This window comes from Triticum aestivum, chromosome 6B (genome assembly GCF_018294505.1).
Source record: "Triticum aestivum cultivar Chinese Spring chromosome 6B, IWGSC CS RefSeq v2.1, whole genome shotgun sequence".
Taxonomy (NCBI): Eukaryota; Viridiplantae; Streptophyta; class Magnoliopsida; order Poales; family Poaceae; genus Triticum; species Triticum aestivum.
In genome coordinates this window covers 76488222-76506925 of record NC_057810.1, presented here as the reverse complement: position 1 = coordinate 76506925, position 18704 = coordinate 76488222, and the positions used below count along the sequence as shown (strand labels likewise).

The following is an 18704-nucleotide window of genomic DNA, read 5'->3' as shown; positions in this document are numbered from 1 at the left end:
GCCTCCGTCGACCACACCGCCCCGAGGGGCGTCCCCGGCAAGGGCACCAAGCCCTGAGGCCATGCACATGGAGGAGGGGGAGGAGAACGCAGGCGCCGGTGGCTTTGCTTCGGCGCCGGACCTTGGCGGAGAAAGGGCTTCCGCCTCTCGGCCTGGGGCAGATAAGCCATTTGCTCCCCGCCCACGCATGCATCTTTCCTTCTTTTCTTTGCCATGTCGTCAATTTTGTCTTATTTCCTTCTCTGGCGTCCAGATTCCTCCTCGATGGATCCAGAGGACGTCGGCAACGTGATTAAGGACGTCGCCGAGGATGCCGTGGCGGAGGCCGAGAAGATTACCGCTGAGGAGAGCGCTCGGGGTGCTGCTGAAGACGCCGCCAAGGGGCCCACTGATAGGCCCGACAAGGGGCATGCCGAGGGGCCCGACAAGGGGCCCGCCGAAGAGACCGGCAAGGCCACCGCCGAGGAGGCAGCGATCGACGACCAGCCCTCCTCCTCTGCTGCTTCTGGCTCCGGCAAGTACCTGAAGGTGGGCGAGGACCTCTTCGTCCACCTTCCAGGCGCGTCTAGCTCCAGGGCCCCCATCAAGGGGGAGTTGCTCGACGGCGAGGTGCTTGCCGCTGTTGGGCTTGACGTCGTCGACGAGCCGATCATCGATGGTGATGGCTCCCAGGAGGAGCGGCTGCTCCGGGCCATGGGCGCCAACTTCCGGAAACTCCAGGCTCTCGACCGCGCTCGCCTGGACAAGGCCAAGTCCAAGACGGCGGTGGTGGAAAAAGTGGAGGCAGACTTCGAGGGGCGCGTCACCGAGGCGCAAGATTGGTGGCGCCAGGGTTAGGACGAGCTGAAGGCCGCTCAGAGCAAGCTGGCCAGGCGTGACCTGGAGCTCACCATGAGGCTGGCCGACATCAAGAAGGCCCAGGAGACGGCGAAGAGGCTGGCCGATGAAGCCGCAGCCGTCTGGTCCCAGCACGAGGCCGCCCTGAAGACCTAGGAGGAGGACCTTGCCGAGCGTGAGGAGAAGCTTGCCGCCACACTCCGCGTCAAGGACGAGGAGGTGGACAAGCTTGTCCTGCAGTGGACCCAAGAGCTGGAGCGGAGGCATCAGGAGGCACTCAACACCCAAGCTCAGGCCCACGCCGGCAAGGTGAAGGAGCTGGAGGATCAAGCTCTGAGGCTGGCCCAGGAGAAGCATACACTCAACGGTGCCCTGACAGTGGCGCAGGGCGAGATCATCGCCAAGTCTGGAGAGCTCTCCGAAGCCAACGCCTCCATCAAAGATCTGAAGCTAAAGCTGGGAGAGCTCGAGGACACACTGTCGGCGGCCTTGACCCGGGAGGGACTCCTGACAAGGGAGCTGGAGACGGAGAAGCGGCTGCTGAGGAACGAGACCGCCAACCTCAAGGATCACAAGGCGGACGAGAAACGCTGGCTCGGGCGCCTTGCCGCCGTCACAAACTCGGCCGCCGACCAGCTGGCCATCACGGGGATGCCGGGCATGGAGTACGCCCCGGAGGTGAACCTGAGCTCCAACGCCAGCCTGACCATATACTTTTAGAGGGTCGTTGGCGCCCTGAAGCGGCTCCACTCCAATCGGGCGGCCTCCCTGGCAGAAGAGTCCAAGATTCTTTGCTAGGGAACCATCACCAGGGTGCTCGTCAGGATAGCGCATTGGCATCCTGACCTCGACTTCGAAGCGGTGCTGAAGAGCTTGCTGGAGGATGCTGACATCGCAGCGCTCAATGAGCCTATCCAGCCCATCCTCAGCCGCATCGACAAAATCAATAGGTTGGGGGGCCAGCGCCGAGACTGAGCACCCCGTTTCTTATCGCCGCTACAGGTTCATGACCAAGACAATGCTATCCTTAGTTAGAACCGCGGCGACAATTTATGTAATATAACTCTACAGTACTCCTGAAACTATGCATGTTATTTTCCCGTTAGATTTCCTTTGTATGTATGCCCCACGTCGACTGGGTAAGCTTGCCGGCGCGTAAACCCAGGGCGGCGCCTTGAGGACGGATCCTCATTAGCCTGTCGGGTGTGCTTGCTGCCGGCGAAGCACCTTACCACCGCCAGCGCGGCCGCTCGATCTGTCGAGGTTGACTCGAGTCAGAAACGAGAGCGTAGCTGGTGGCGAAAGGCTACCCTGCCGCTCTCGACGCGGCCGCTCGAACTGTTGAGCGGACTCGAAACAGAACAAGGGCGTTGCCAATCGCAGGAGGGCCCCTTCGCGTACAGGTTTTCCATACATAGGCAGAATCGTCGAGGATAACAACCTTATATTTAAGGATAAAAGCTTAAAGTTTAGCATGATTTAGCTCTTTCGTCGCTGCCTCGGCGTCCTTCGCGCCAATGGGTAGCACCGCCCTCTTGGCCGCTTTCTCCGCAGGAGCCATGGCGATGATGAACTGCTAGGCCTACCGCTAGGCCAGATTCTCACAATTTGCGCTCCCCTGCCTGGCGCGCCAAAGATGTCGGTGGGAAATGACACCTATGGTATCACTGGAATCCCTTCTACGGTTGTGGGGCGCGGGGATCGTGAGAAGAGCAGGACTAGCAGGCGAAACAGAGGGATTTACCCAGCTTTGGGCCGCAAAGATGCGTAAAACCCTACGATCCTGCTTTGGTGGTTGTATTGGTGTTCTTGAGCTCTTGAACTAGCTCTGGGTGATGTGGGGTTCAAAAGAGCCGAATCCCTTCTCAGTATGCCATGGGCATCCTTTTATAGGCGAAAGGGGTTGCCACAGTGGCACACAGGAGGTGGAAAGTGCTACAGCATTGTGAGGTTATCGCTAGGATTACAGGACAAGACGCATTTAATGTGAGGCTTAGGTGTCCCTCACTTTATCGGGGAAGGGGGTGAGGCTCGTCCCGTCTGTCGCCGCCCTTCCTGGCTTCGACACACGCCCCGGCCAGCAATGCATGCAGCGCCATGTAGGCATGCATGCAGCTGAGGTGGCGCGGTGGTAGAGCCCCCACGAAGGGCTGCATGTTGCCGCGCAGGTGCCTGCCCAGCTGGTTGGGTCGGCAGCTGCATGCGAATGGTGGCGGTGGAGACTTGCTGGCGCGGGCCTGGCAGTGGCCCTGTTGGCGTGCCTGGCGAGGGTCTTGTCGGGTGACCCGGCAAGGGTCTTGCCTGGTGGCCCGGCAAGGGTCTTGCTGTGGCGCGCTGGCTTCCCCGGCAAGGATCTTGCCGGGGCCCCTGTGGGTTTCTTCGGTGAGGATGGTTGCCTTCCTATCCTCTTTTGGTCTTGATTGTACTTTGTCTTCACAAAGATCTGCATGCCACCACGGAGGTGCCTCCTGAACCCCGTCCCAACGCGTCTGCTTAGCGTTCGTGGGCTCGAAGGTGGCTCGCTCAGCTGGGGTGGACAAGCTGCCCCGACAAGGATCTTGCCGGGGCTGCTGAGGCTGCCCTAGGCAAGGGTCCTTGCCGGGGCAACCTGCATCGTCCGTGCGACCTTTGTTGTTTTGGTCCTTGTTGTTGCTTCACTTGTCCTTGTGGCTTAGGCTTCTCTCCGGCTTCCCTTTCCTGCCGTGTCTATGCGTGACCGTGGTGGGAGGCTCCGACTGCCCGTGCACAAGTAAAGGGGTCAAAAGCAGAGCCCCTACTTTTGTACACCAACATGATATGACCGGGGTAGATATTTTGGGACAGCTGGCGCATAGCACAGCAACGGTCGGAATATTTGACTCTCAAATTCCTCAGGGCTATCATGTTCCTCACTATGTAGGCAATCCACACTGGCGAATTCCTAACTCCTTAGTCAGAACAAATTCCTCAGGGACCAGAAGAACTTCTTCTCTGTCACTAAATAATATGACTGAACTATGTGAGATTTCCAATGGCTTCACTCGAAGGGATTGGTAGGTGTAGGATTTTGAGTTGAGCATCACATGGAAATTTTTCCTTAGTATTTCCTCGACCCCCTTTAATAGTACGGTGTTTCCTATGACTCAAGAAAGAGAAAATGAAACTATGAAATACAGAGTCTTCACGCTTCATGTTCCTCGAATGATTGCCAAGTCTTCAAGGTCACACCAATTTCTTCACTTTCAAAATCTTCAAAAAGTCTTCAGATATCCAAAGTCTTCAGTTGAAGAACTTCATTTTTAGGGGTCGACTTTCTCTGTAAATATCAAACTCCTTATAGACTTATAGACCTGTGTACACTCACAAACGCATCAGTCTCTTAACCTATAAGTCTTCAATACACCAAAATCACGAAGGGGCACTAGATGCACTTACAACAAGGATGTGTTGCCCTGGCTTCTCATCACGGGGAACAGACAACCACAACCTTGGCAGTCAAGCGGATCATATCTCGCACAAGAAAGGAGGAGAAGAAAGGCATACGAACCATGATCATGGCAACTACCTGGGTGATTTGGAACGCCAGAAACAATTCTGTCTTCAGAGCCATAGAAGCAGAGCCACTCATGATCATCAGGGCGATTCGGGAGAGCATGGAACAATGGTGCCTCGCGGGAGCCAAGGCCATCGAGACCCCGTTTGGGGATATATGCGCGAGATAAAAACCTTAGCTGTTTAGTTCATTGGGGAGGGCGGGGGGATTTCCATGCCAGCCCCCTTGCCCAAACCTTTTTTCTCTGTTCCTTTTGATCTGATCGTTTTTGGATCAAAAACTTTGTGTTCTCTCCTTCTAAATCTAATGATGCCAGCCGAGCTGGATCTTTCAAAAAAAATCCAGAAAAATCGGATACATGCTTCTAGGTGTAGTGTGCCACCGATCTGGGGATGGAGCTCGTGCCCGCCCGAGAAAGAGATGATCCCTGTTGCACCTTTCCGACGTAAGATACAAGAAGGAGGTTATCGACGGCTAGACGGAGATGGAGGCGGCGTTCCGACGAGGCAGCCGAGGACTGCGCCATGAGGAGGTGCGTGCCGAACGATACAACGGCGGCGGCGCAACATGTGTCGTGGGTGAGAGAGGAGAGATCGGGGGTGGGATTAGCCATGAGAGATCGGGTGGAATGGGAGGAAACGTTACTTGACCGTCCACCCGAGATCGGACGTTCCTAGTATAGGCAAACGAGAGGGCCTAGATTTGGTTTCGGGAGTAGCTGCCAAAAGGACAGTCGGCCCAGGAGCAGCCCACACACAAGAGGAAGTGTATCGGACGGCCATCAACGATCAATCCAAGAAATCCAACGGCAAGGAGTGTGGATGCGTGAGAGGGCTGCGTTAGGCTCGGCTATACTGTCTTTAATGACCTTCTCTAGTTGGTGTTTGTATCTGGGATAATCTATGGTTGATGGCGATCATGGATGTATGTCTATGTTTTTTTAGGCAAGGATGTATGTCTATGTAGTTCAAGGATGCTCATGAACATGTTTTCTTTTCTGCAAACTGTTGGTAATATTGCAGACTATGTCTATCCCGTGAGTTTTTTTTCTTGTAGTTCTCAATCATGTTAAGATATCTGGTCACCTATGTGTGTGAACTAGCCTTAGCATACAAGATTTTCCATTCAGTCTGTGATTTTTGAAACATTTAGTATGCATTCAGTCAGAGAGGTTGCCAAGCAGAGTAAGGTTAAACAGACAAAAAAAAGGAGAGTTTTTTTCATTTAAAAAAACTACCTGAGTTGCCTTGCAGCCTCATTCAAAATTCACAATGCCCAGGAAAAGCAGTGGACCTATTTGGTCCGGAGGAAAATAAAACTAAAACCCAATAGGTATCGGAAAAGGCTGAAGGGGTACCGAGGAAGACGTTATTGGTCCAAAATTTGACTGATGCCAAAATCGAAATCAGTCGATTGTAGACAGTCCCGCTTTTTTTTTTTTTCCAAAAATGATAAATCCTGAACGTTCGGATTTTAAGCATGCCAACCCGAACATTTTTCATGACAAATTTAGTTCACGCGAGGTTGGCAAACATGGAAATTTTCTGATAAAAAATAACTAAGACAAAATTGTCATGTCTCCACAACTAAAGTGGCCATCTCACATCAACTAAAGTTATCATGAAAAAACGTTCGTGATAAAATGCTTAAAATCCAAACTTTTGGGATTTATCGGGTTTTTTTTTTTTGCTAGACACAGGGCTGGCATATAAAAAAAGACATGTGTACTGGGCTTTATGGCCTGCAACGATGAAGAGGCTGCAGCATCGTCTCACTTTGACCTCACTCGCTCATCCCTCCTCGACCGCAACGCCCCTGCGGAGAGAAGAAGCTGCGGCGGCGACCTGAGCCCGTCCCCGGCGGCGGCCACCGACGCTTCTTTTCCTTCCTCCCGATTCGATTCAGGCGAGTCTTTCTGCTTCCTGCCCGCTCCCGGTTCCGTTTCTCGTTCTCCTCTTCCCGCGGGATCAAACCCTAGCTATCTAGGTTTAGGTTTTCCTCCCAAACTAACTCCTGCCTACATTTACTTGTCGCGGCAGCTCAGCTGAGAGGGGAGATTGGATGATGGATACGGCTGTGGAGGTTTCCCGACGGTAAGACCCGCCCAGTTCCTCCACCCCACATTTCATTATTATTACAGTTTGATTGTAATATATGTCCTGCAACGGCATTGGCTGAAGAAATCAGGTTTATTGCATTAACGCTGGTTTTGCATTTGTTCGGCGCTGCCGATTTTCCAGGGTCCGTCCCGAGAAGAAACTATGCGCTGATGCCGATGGCGAGACACGCCAGTGTCCCCGGACAACAACGGCGGCCGTGGACCCTGTCTCCAAGGTGCTTGGGGACGACAATCTCCTCGGGGAGATCCTCCTGCGCGTCGGCTTCCCCACCACACTCGTCCGTGCCACCCTCGTGCGCAGGGGCTGGTACCAGCTCGCCTCGGACCGGGGTTTCCTCTGCCGGTTCCGTGAGCTCCACCCGCCCCGCCTACTTGGCTTTTACATCGACACCGGGTTGGTCTGGCCGAAGTCGATGGCCGTCCTGCGCTTCGTCCCGATGCTTCCCCAGCCCCCAGAGTTTGCCGCTGTTGTCCGCCGCATGGCGAGCCACAACTTCGGTACCCGCGAGGTGCCATGGATCATGGACTCCCGAAACGGCAGCATCTTCACCAGACATCGTGAAAGAAGAGAACTATCATATGGAGTGTACCACCCGCTTTGTCCTGAGAGAGGCATTGACGACATCCCACCACTCCCAAGTGCCCAGGATCGCAATCGCCTAAATTTTGGTGCTATTCTCTCGAAAGAAGAAGGCAATGGCTTGTCCTACTTTTATGTGTTGACGGAGGTTTGTGATGAGACAGAAAAATTCACTATGCGTGTGTATATGTTGCAAGGCAGTGTTTGGTGCTTGCATACCTTGGCCACATACCAGCTCCATCTTCCACTACCCAGAGCAATAGTTGTGCTCGTCGACAATAAAATCTATATGGTGGCCTCCCCCGCCGATGACATTATTGTCTTGGATTTGACGGACTCAAGTTTGTATAGATCCAGCTCCCACCTGGAGTGAAGTATCACAGTTTCAACACCATCTTGTCACGGGCAGATGATCCTTCCGGTATATATCTCATCCATGTCAATGGCTTTAAACTTCACATCTGGCTTCATAAGGGGGACAACTGGTTGCTGGTCGATACCATTTGTTTGCACGAGATGTGTGCTAATCTGAGGATGCTAGATAACACGCCTGAGGATGAGCATACTGGCCGTTGCTATATATGTCAGACAGGGGATAATGCTGAGTTTCTGTTCTTAAAAAATGTGTGGATGTGTGCTCTATCTGGATGTCAAGAACAGGACACTCCGTAAAGTGCATGCGATGGCACAAAAGGATCGACATTTCACTGATGTCTACCCTTTTATGATGGTTTGGCCTCCCACATTCCCCGCGCTCAAGGATGGTCCTGCAAGGTTTGCCTTTTGCCTTTTAGTTGATCTGTACACTGCTCTAGTTGAAGTAACATGGTCAGTGTGCATCGTTTATTGCATTGTTTGGTATATCTGTTTGGTATAACTAGTATGACTTACATCTGAAATTGTTAATACCTGATCTTTTGGAATGTTGCTTATTGGATCGTATATTCTTTTCTTAAAGACAAGTGGATTGGTAAGTTTACACAACTGGGTATGCTTTAAGCTTATGCATGATGTGTGAGTCAGACATGTCTCACCATGAAAATTTTCCCTTTCTACAAAAAGTGGCTAGTCTAGGCTAACTTTAGTTTCCGAGTGTACATAACATGTTAGTGACTATCATTGTACTAGTTACTTGGCTTGCTAGTCCATTTGAAACATAATAAAATATTCTGATGCTGAATTACTTCGATCCTGATCCTTCACGTGCTTCCCTGGACCAGGAATGCCATGTGAAGGAGGAGAATATCAGGATGCTTTTGGATGATCGGCGACAAGGGCATCGCCAGGGCAGCACAGGGAGCTGCATTTCCTTAGTAGCTGTTGTGAGTTGTAGGGTCCACTGTCCAGACATGGCTGATTTTGGAATGCTTTCTCCATTGTAATCAGTAATATATTTCTCCTTCTCTGCTGTTAGCTGAAGAAGATGCCAGAGGAACATCTTAAGAATACAATTCATTGAATGTTCTGTCTTTTCAGAGAACAGAGTGTTCCTTGTCCCATTTGCACGAGTAATCCACTGTCTGGAGAACCAGATATGTTTATAAAATGGATATGCTTAACTGCAAGTGAGAGTATTCTGACAATTTATTCAGATTCTGAAACCCCCAAACCGCTGATGGCTTGGTCCGGCAGATCTGAAGTTCTTCTGAACTTATAAAGGGAAACTTTTTTCTCTTCATTTTCTGTTTCTCAACTCTACAGGAACTGCACACTGATGCTCTTGGCTGAATTTGAAATGCTTTCTCCACTGTAGTCAGTACTATATGCTGGTGTCAGGCTGTTCAACAGTTTTCTGCTTCTCTGCTGGTAGCTGAGGATTAGTTATTTCTTCATAAGAACACAATTCTCAGTGAAACCAGAGCGATCATCGCCGCATTTGCGCAAGAAATCAACTATTTTCAGTTTTTCACATGGTGGACAGGACAGCCTAATTACAGTTGGATGGTTGACTTGACTGATAGCAAGTGTCACATCGATTTCCCAGTCCATGCTCACCTGGTTCTGCAGATCTCAACCTCTGAACTAATCAAAGGGAAACTCTTGCTTTCATTTTCTTCTAGGAATAAGTGCCATCTTTCTTCTATTTCTTCATTTTCTTCATGTTCTTTGAGTTTCAATTTATCAAGGAGCTATCTCGGGAATAAATAAATGAAGGAAGGAAATAAGTTAGTGAGGAAGGAAATAAGAGGACGACATGCATAGAAAGAAAGGAAAGAAATAAGATGCCGAGTGAGAGAAATAAGGAAAGAAAGGAATTTGAGTTCCTGTGACAGGAAAGTAAGAAAGGCAAGCGGTCCAAATTAAGGAAGTAGCGGCTCTAAAATGGGATAATGGGTTGTGAATAATGCGTGGGATGGATGTAGGAACTGCTTATGAGCTCCAACTCACTGATTATGCACAGTGTGCGCGGTCAGAAAATCACTCCATTTTTTCTGCGATTGCGGCTGAATATCAGTTTTGTTTCAGTATGGTTACAAACACCCCTGACAATAGCTGGATTGGTGTTTCAGTTTTGTTTCACTTTTGGACATCCATGTGAGTATCTTGATTCTGCTTTCGCTTATCAGCTTGCAACGCCAGGTTTGGTGTTTGCGTGATTATTCAACTTCCGGCCATGTGTTACATTAGGATCAAATAGCTAACAGAAAGTTAAATAATCAGAGGCAGACTCTGCTATGAATGTTTAAGCTCTCACTGTATATGTGATAATATCGTACTGTAGTCAGTATGATGCCCCTGACTCATATTCGTATTTTTAATTTCATGGCTAGAAATTGAGTTTTTGTGTTAACCATGTACTCAGTTCTTTCTAAAGAATACTTCTATATTTTTTTCTTCTTCTTTCCATCACCACTCTGAATATATTGATGTACTGAATAATATGTGTTTCGGTCCCAGCCTTTCTATCTCACTGTTAACAACTAATCAAAGTTTTGCTATCTTAAAGATATTTCTTAATATAACCAAAATTTAGCTAGCATAGGCCACATATTTTGGCTTGTTCATTATAACATTTTAATAGGTAGATAATTATCAGTTTAAATGTTTTTTAAAGGAGAAAGGGCTTGCGAAAGCAGCGTGCGACGGTGTGATACCAAGCTCATCGCATTGAGATTTATCACGTGCCGTGAAATAGGTGGACAATATGACCAAGGAGGCGAAGAGATTGGTAACAGGGGTGGGTCGCTTGGAGCATGCGAGGATTTGCTTCCCCCGTCACAACGCATGAGCATATGTGCTAGTTTGGGCAAAAAAAAAGGTACACCTCTCCCAGCGGAGAGAAAGAAGCGGCGCCTGCGACCGGAGCCCGGCACCGGCTACGGCCACCGACTTCTTATTCCCTCCCGCCGATTCAATTCAGGCAAGTCTTTCTCTTTGCTGTCCTCTCCCGGTTTCGTTTCTCCTCATCTCACGGGATCAAACCCTAGCTATCTAGGTTTTCCTCCCAAACTAACTCCTCCTACCTACATTTACTTGCCGCGGCAGCTCAGTCGTGGGGGAGATTTAATGATGGATGCTGCCGCCGAGGTTCCCCAAACGTAAGATCCGTCCAATTCCTCCACCTTCGATTCTTGCCCCCCCCCCCCCCCCCCGCATTTAATTTGGAGTAGTTTGGTTATGGTATTTCCTTGAACGACATTGGTTGAAGAAATCAGTTGCCATTTTTGCATTTGCTCGGTGCTGCCGATTTTCCAGGATCTGTCCTGAGAAGAAACCACGCGCGGATTTCGATGGCGAGGCAGGCCGACATTCCCCGGCGGCCGTAGACCCTGTCTCCAAGGTGCTTGAGGACAACAACCTCCTCGCGGAGATCCTCCTCCGCGCCGGCTTCCCCACCACCCTCGTTCGCGCTGCCCTTGTGTGCAGGTGTTGGTACCATCTCGCCTCGAACCAGGGCTTCCTCCGCCGGTTCCGTGAGCTCCACCCGCCCCGCCTACTTGGCTTCTACATTGGTAGCATCTTGATCCGGCCGGAATTGGTAGCCTTCCTGTGCTTTGTCCCGATGCTGCCCCAGCCCCCGGAGCTCAACATATGGAGTGCGCGGCAGAGAACTAGCATATGGAGTGCACCGCCCGCTTTGCCCTGAGAGAGGCATTAACGCCGTCCCACTACTCCCAAGAGCCCAGGATCACAATCGCCAATATTTTGATGCTATTCTCTCCAAAGAAGAAGGCAATGGCTTGTCCTACTTTTATGTGTTGACGGAGTTGACTAATCAGACAGAAAATTTCACTTTACGCGTGTATATGTTACAAGGCAGTGTTTGGTGCTTGCATACCTCGGCCACGGCCCAGCTCCATCTTCCGCTACCCAAAGCAAAAGTTGTGCTTGTCGACAATAAAATCTATATGGTGGTCTCCCCCGCAGACGACATTATTGTCTTGGATTTGACAGCCTCAAGTTTGTCTAGAATCCAGCACCCACCTGGAGTGAAGTATGACTGTTTTCACACCTTCTTGTCATGGGCAGATGATCCTTCCGGTGTATATGTCATCCATGTCAATGGCTTTAAACTTTGCATCTGGCTCCACAAGGGGGACAACTGGTTGCTGGTTGATACCATTTGTCTGCATGAGATGTGTGTTAATCTGAGGATGCTAGATAACATGCTTGAGGATGAGCATTCTGGTCATTGCTATGTATGCCATGCTGGGGATAATGCTGAGTTTGTGGTTTTGCAAATGTGTGGATGTGTTTTCTATCTGATGTCAAGAACAGGACACTCCGTAAATTGGTTGCGAAGGATCAAGATCACTTCACTGATGTCTATCCGTTTATGATGGTTTGGCCTCCCACATTCCCTAAGCTCAAAGATGGTCCTGCAAGGTTTGCCTTTTGCCTTTTATATGATCTGCACATTGCTGTGGTTGAAGCCACATAGTTTTGCAGCGTGCACCTTTCATTGCACTGTTTGGTATATCCGTGTAATGTTCTTAGTTATCTGTTTGGTATAACTAGTGCGACTTATATCTGAAGTTGTTAATACCTGTTTTTTTTAATGTTGCCTATTGGATCATATATTTTGTTGCTGAAGACAAGTGGATTGGTAAGTTTGCACGGCTGGGTATGCTTTGAGCTTATGCATTATGTGTGTCAGAGATGTCACCATGAAAGTTTTCCCTTTCTACGATAAGTGGCTAATCCAAGCTAACTTTGGGGAATTTGTGTTTGTATGTCAGGCATTTCTCCTTATATGATCAAATTTGAGATTCACTGTAACACAAGCTATAAAATGGGAACATGTCCGTTTGATATGAAGGCATTTAACTGGTGCTGCCTGTCTTTTTGAAAGAAAAAAACCCTGTATTGATGTAAATTCATTTTTTTGTTTCCGAGTGCACATAACATGTTAGTGACTATCGTGTACTATCCCCTCCGTCCCATAATAGAAGGTCATTTTGCAAGCTAGTTACTTCTGGCAAAAAATAATGAAATATTCTTATGGCAAATTACCTTCATTCTGATCCTTAACGTGTATCCTTGGACCAGGATTGCCATGTGAAGGAGGAGTAGGAGGATGTCAGGAAGTGTCTGGATGATCAGCGGCAAGGCATCATCTTAGTATTTGCTCTATGTTGTAGGGTCCAGGCATGGGTGATTTAGGAATGCTTTCTCCCTTGCAATCAGTGATACCTTTTAGTGCTACATTGTTCCACAAGTTTTATCCTTCTCTTCTATTAGCTGAAGAAGATGCCAGAGGAACATCGCAAGAACACAATTTCACTGAACGTTCTGCCTTTTCAGAGATCAGAGTGCTCCTTGTCGCATTTGCATGAGAAACCCAGTGCTTGTGGAACCAGATATGTTTATAAGATGGTTGATGCCTTTATGGATAATGCTTAACTGTGAGAGTATCGCAAGAATTTATCCAGTCTCTAAAACCAAACCACCGATGTTTTGCTCCAGCGGATCTTAAGTCCTGTACTTATAAGGGAAACTTTTCGTTTTTCATTTTCTTCTAGGCACATGCTGCTTCTATTTTGCAAGGTCTTGGTAGCAGCTGCCTGCATAGCTTTACGACCAAATTTGACGACCTCCTACAAAATGACACACATTTCGACATAGGTTCGAGGAGAAGAAAAGCATCCTGCAAGGTCGTGTAAGAGAAGTGGTAGTTTTTTAACCCAGAAGGTTGTATTCTCCAAGGATCAACGAAGTGATGATGAATGAGCACGATGATCAAGCCCATGTTTACTGCCAGCAAAGATAAAAGCTTCATTTACACTGAAAAACCAGATTGACACGGCACAAACAGAAACAGAAGTAAAGGAAAAGAAAAGAAAAGGACAATCAGATCCTCTTGACTACACCATAAAAAGTACTAGCACATTCACTTCACTTTTGCCACTGCTCAATGGAGTAGATCATTACCCTCCTTAATTTCATAGTCATAGTACCTGACTGGTTCCATTCATGCCACATGGGGCAGGCATACAGCACGATCACAACCACATAGTCATAATTAAACTAGTAAAATACAAATGAAGCTAATACTCTTGCTACCTCATTTGACGGACGAACCGATCATTGCCAGATCAAGGCACACAAGATAAACTCCATGTTGATGTTAGATAACCATATTAAAGACAGACAGAGCCACAAGTTACCAGTACCGTATTGATGATCAACCTGTGGTCAACTGCCCAGTCGCAGCAACAACCTCAATCAGCGCCATTTCAAGTCCTTGATACACCGACCTGGCCTCCAGCATTCACGTCATCAGCAGTGCGCTCGTCGTGAAGGCTACCTGTGGGCTCGTCATCTTGCAGCATCTCAGCACCTTGTTCCGGCATCTCCTTCTCATCACCTTCCTGAGTATCTGCCCAACATATGTGTACTTAGATTTTAGATATTCAGGAGTTGAGAGTAAAACAATCCACAGGTCTTACCATTAAGCAATAAAATACTTCGTAAATTGCTTATGAAACAAAAGGCACAGGAAGAAGCATAAAGTACTAGGACTTACAGAAACCGCATGCAATACATGGAGATTAGCGAATCAACCTTCGGGACTACTTCTAGGCATAGTCCCATAGGTATAGTATTGACTATGATGGAGTTTGAGATATATAACAGAAAACACTCGCTTCATGGTGCTTCCCATTGCCATTTGCAATACAAGTTGGAATACATAGCCAGACAAGACATGTAAACTAAAGAGATGAATTATAAGAGAACTTGAGAGAGCAATAAACAAAATGGTCTACAGAAATTAAAACTTTACCAAATCAGACTTGCCTCCCTGCTTATATTTATGAAAAGAAATGTGAGCAAGATAACTCCAGCTTGACTGGAAGAAGGTGATACAAAGTTACAAACCAAAGGTGAACTGTTGGTAGCAGTGTCCTTTGAGCTTGTATGCCTTCTGCGTTAGTTTGGCCATATAAACAAGGATCATTGTCCTGACCTCATGTTTCTTACGATTTCAAGGTTCAAGGTGCTTCCAAAATGCTACTCATGCTGTGCACACACCTTTCTTTTACTTCTCTAATCAACTTAAAAGTGGCAATTAAAACAGACTTGAATAAACCACAGTTATGTTCCTGAGCTTGACCAGCTTAGCCACAACACAGAGAATGTGGCAACTAATAAACCATGTAAACAAGATTCACCGACCTCATAAATGAACTACTGTATCAAGCAAAAGACAAGATGTGTGATAACTAACTGAAGTAACAACACAACACAGTTACGTTCCTCAGCTTAGCCACAACACAGAGAATGTGACACTAATAAACCGTGTAAACAAGATTCACCAATCACAATAATCAACTATTGTATAAAGCAAAAGACAAGATGTGTGATAACTAAGTGAATGAAATAACTAGGATGCAACAGAAAGGTTACCACTTGATACTGTTGGTGTCGACAGAAATGGTGGAAAGTTGGTACATGGCCACGGGTAAAGCATGCTAGACTCTGATCCAAGCACCCTCTCAAGCTGTAATGTCTTGATATCCAGTGAGAAAAGGCCACCATCAAGCGATGGGCTTCCGCAGTGACGCAGGAACAAGTTCGGCCTTGGTGAACCCGCCCACTGCCATTGAGAAGAACCCAGTGAGACTATCTTCTCCAACTGCCACTGGCTGGAACTCAGACCACTGTTTCGCCTAGTGAAATATCTGATTTCAGGTGTCCCCCTTGGTCGCACAAACAACCCAGTGATGCCCTCCCCTGCCTCCACAACGTCTACATACACATAAGCATAACCTCTGGCTTCCAGCGGGAGGTCGAGGAGTGAGAACTCCATCGTCCGGGTGTCGAGCACACGTAGCTTCTCCCGGCAATCTGTCATCCCGTACAAGCAGCCATGCACATATTGGCGCCAGGAGAAGGAGGCCAACCCTGACAACGGCGGACCAGCTCGCCATTGTCCCGTGCTGGAAGAGAAGACGAAGGCGACCTGATTACCATCATCTTCACGCTCTGCCCTCCATATCACTCTGAAAGAAGTCTCTTCCGCAGCCTCCTCGTCGTCGTCGTCGCCGCCGCCGAGGAGGAAGATCTGCCATCCTATCCCGCCGGTCGTGGCCGAAGGAAGCCACTCGTCGAGTGCAGGGATTCGGGGCAGCAGGAGGTGGCGCCGGTGCAAGGGGTCGCACACCACCAGCTCCTCGAAGTCGTAGGGGTCCCGGCCGAGGAGGACACGACCGTCGCGGATCTGGAAAATGTGCCAGGCGCTGGCTGGGGCGCGGAGGAAGGGGAAGGAGAAGTCGGCGGCGAGGGCGACGGCTTTGGCGGCCGAAGCGGAGGGGTAAGGAGGTTCGGCGGGGTGGAAGACTCGCTGATTATCGAAGAAGCCGACGAGGGGCTGGGCGTGGCGCTTGCGGTAGCGGCGGAGGAAGGAGCGGCAGGCGACGAGGCTGCGGAAGGAGGCGCAGGCGGCGGAGATTCGGACGAGGTCGGCTGGGTCGGGGACGCGGAGGAAGATCTCCGGGAAAAGATCGTCGGGGATCTGCGGCGAGTCCATCGGGGCTGGCCGCTCTCCGGCGTGGGAAAGCTGGGTGTTTGCGGCGGCGGCGGCTGTGAGCAGGAGAGCACTGCGTCCGTCTCTCTCTGTAGGGTGAAGTGCTCCTTACTGTCTAACTGGGCTGAGTCTATAACGGGCTTGAATGTCCAAGCCTGGCCTGTCAAGGAATCAGATTGATGTCCACCACCAGCCGCTCGACAAAAAAAAAAAAAAAAAAAAAAACAGCCGCTCCACAAATTTCTTAAGAGAAATTGTTGAGCGCCTTTTCTTTGGCTAAAAAAAAGCAGTTCCACAAAACATCATCATGGAGGTTCTAAAACTATATTAATCATCATAACTAGTGGAGTCACCCGCGCATTTGCGCGGCTAGATTAACTGTATATATTGCTATGCTTGGGACTATTTTTTCCTCTTGACTGTATGGCATCTTTCTCAAATATTATATGATTTAATTTTCCACTATCATATAGATATATTCTAATCAAAAGGCAAGGACCAAGAAAACATGGTTTGATTACTGCATGCATTATATTTTGTTGATAAAACATTGTTGTGTGTGAGTCTGGAAGACCAAAGAAAACCTTATATATAATTATATATCAATCTTCACTTTTTCTTTAATTCTGTTTGATCCACTCCACACCCCTTGTTAGTTATCTTCACACCAATATGTTTTTGATAAATTTCCAACCAAGAATTAGCTCTAAATACAAATGACTTCTATGCAAACTAATTATTCTATTATTCCACCCAATTTGGTCATCGGTTGCATTTTCCCTTGGCTTTCTTGACTGACATGTTATCTTGATTTACAAAGTTTTTTGTGTTGTTGTCTGAACCTTCTACCATGAGCCATTCGTGGTGTGTATTTTATTACCAGACCTTGATCATCGAATGTGGTGCCTTCCTTTCTAGTCCGTCTTTTACTATTCCTTCTAACACTAGTAGAAAAAGGACCTAATATGAGACACATTAGTGCCGGTTGAGTTTTGAGCCGGCACTAATGTGTTCATTAGTGCCGGTTCCAACGGCTAGCCGGCCGTTCTCATTAGTACCGGTTCGTGGCGAACCTATAGTACCGGTTCGTACCACGAACCGGTACTAAAGAGGATGGTGGCAGGGTGTTGTCAGTCTGGGGCCCGTCCAGCACCTTTAGTACCGGTTCGTGGCACGAATCGGTACTAAAGGTCGACGTACATAAACCCTTCGTCCCCCTGAGCCACTCTGTTCTTCCCCTTTCCCCTCACTTCCTCTGTTCTTCCCCCCTCTCCTCGAGCTCCTCACAAATTTTGCCAAAAATTTGTCAAGATTTGAAGGTCCCCATCCATTCAAATGATCACAAAGGTTAGCAACTTTGTCCTTTCAACTCTCATTGCTAGATTAGCTCTTGCAATGCTTTGTATAGTGATTAATTTGGGAGGAATAATTATATTTGCTAGTATTTAATTTATATGCAATTTGAGCACAAAAATAACACTTAGTTTGCATATGTAGGTGTGGTTTACTTAGTGCCTTCTAAATCTCCGTCGTAATCACCGTCGATCGCCCGCACCGTCCCGTCGCCGGCACCACCTTCTGGGAGGCTCTTGTTCATGAATGTTTTACATTACCAAATTGATGTTTATGTGATTTGGATATATAGTTACTCGTATAATTATCTTACCCGTACGTTGTTTGTTATACATAGTGCCATGGTTTTGATATCCGTCCCCGTCGGCCCTCGTCCTTGTTATGATTCGGATGTGGTATATTCTCTTTTAAAACTAGTTGTTGCATTTTGTATTTATGACAAATTATGCCCATCAAGTTGACATAGATATTTTTATCTAGGAGGTATGTGAACCGGAAATTCCAACCGACCCTATTGTCAAGAGGTTAAATTTAGTTCAAAGAGAAAACGAGTATTTGAAAGAAAAATTGAAAAGAATTGAGGGGGAGAAGATGGAATTGGAGTTGCATGTTGCCGATGTCGTCGATGATCACAAGATCAAGATGGAGAAAATGAGGTTGAAGATTAGAAAGATTAGAAAATATGCCATTGATAGTGCGGCTTGGTATCATTATGTTGTTGGATCAATTGTTACCTTAATTGTGATCTTCATCGCATTTGTTGGGGAACGTTGCAGAAAATTAAAATTTTTCCTACGGTTTCACCAAGATCCATCTATGAGTTCATCTAAGCAACGAGTCAAGGGAGAGAGTTTGCATCTACATACCACTTGTAGATCACGAGCGGAAGCTAGCCAAGGAGATGGTGATGATGGAGTCGTACTCGAACGTGATTCGGATCACCGATGTCCAAGCGCTGAACGGACAGCACCTCCGCGTTCAACACACGTACGGGACGGGAGACGTCTCCTCCTTCTTGATCTAGCAAGGGGGAAGGAGAGGTTGAGGAAGATAGCTCCACCGGCAGCACGACGGCGTGGTGATGGTGGAGAAGCAGTACTCCGACAGGGCTTCGCCATGCACACGACGGAGGAGGAGAGGTGTTGGGGAGGGGAGGGCTGTGCCTTGGAGGGTGGTGCGGCTGCCCTCCCCTCACCCCTCTATTTATAGGGGGAAGGGAGAAGGGGGCCGACCCCTCTAGATCCCATCTAGGGGGGGGGGGGCGGCGGCCAAGGGGAGAGGGGGAGAGGGTGGCTTGCCCCCCAAGCCAAGGGGG

General features: G+C 48.4%; 3 protein-coding genes across 3 annotated transcripts; 2 read left to right on the top strand and 1 right to left on the bottom strand.

Moving 5' to 3' along the window:
• Positions 1-6286: 6286 nt before the first annotated feature.
• LOC123135887 (uncharacterized) lies at positions 6287-8548 on the top strand. Its single transcript, XM_044555127.1, has 3 exons — positions 6287-6462; positions 6610-7842; positions 8289-8548. The coding sequence occupies exons 1-2, from the start codon at positions 6431-6433 to the stop codon at positions 7439-7441; spliced, it is 864 nt and encodes a 287-aa protein (XP_044411062.1). The 5' UTR covers positions 6287-6430; the 3' UTR covers positions 7442-7842; positions 8289-8548.
• A 1619-nt stretch (positions 8549-10167) lies between these two features.
• Positions 10168-11875, top strand: LOC123133548 (uncharacterized). The gene is made up of 2 exons (XM_044553019.1): positions 10168-10607; positions 10765-11875. Exons 1-2 carry the CDS (start codon positions 10294-10296, stop codon positions 11153-11155), a joined length of 705 nt encoding a protein of 234 aa, XP_044408954.1. The 5' UTR covers positions 10168-10293; the 3' UTR covers positions 11156-11875.
• A 1542-nt stretch (positions 11876-13417) lies between these two features.
• LOC123135886 (uncharacterized) lies at positions 13418-16186 on the bottom strand. Its single transcript, XM_044555126.1, has 2 exons — positions 14917-16186; positions 13418-13888 (listed from the first exon to the last, which is right to left on the bottom strand). The coding sequence occupies exons 1-2, from the start codon at positions 16037-16039 to the stop codon at positions 13746-13748; spliced, it is 1266 nt and encodes a 421-aa protein (XP_044411061.1). The 5' UTR covers positions 16040-16186; the 3' UTR covers positions 13418-13745.
• Positions 16187-18704: the final 2518 nt, after the last annotated feature.

Coding starts and splice junctions, on each gene's coding strand:
- LOC123135887 (XM_044555127.1), top strand. CDS start 6,431: ATGATGGATACGGCTGTGGAGGTTTCCCGACG. Junction 6,463..6,609: donor GCTGTGGAGGTTTCCCGACG/GTAAGACCCGCC, acceptor CCGATTTTCCAG/GGTCCGTCCCGAGAAGAAAC.
- LOC123135886 (XM_044555126.1), bottom strand. CDS start 16,039: ATGGACTCGCCGCAGATCCCCGACGATCTTTTCCCGGAGATCTTCCTC. Junction 13,889..14,916: donor GACACCAACAGTATCAAGTG/GTAACCTTTCTG, acceptor TATGTTGGGCAG/ATACTCAGGAAGGTGATGAG.
- LOC123133548 (XM_044553019.1), top strand. CDS start 10,294: ATGAGCATATGTGCTAGTTTGGGCAAAAAAAAAGGTACACCTCTCCCA. Junction 10,608..10,764: donor GCCGCCGAGGTTCCCCAAAC/GTAAGATCCGTC, acceptor CCGATTTTCCAG/GATCTGTCCTGAGAAGAAAC.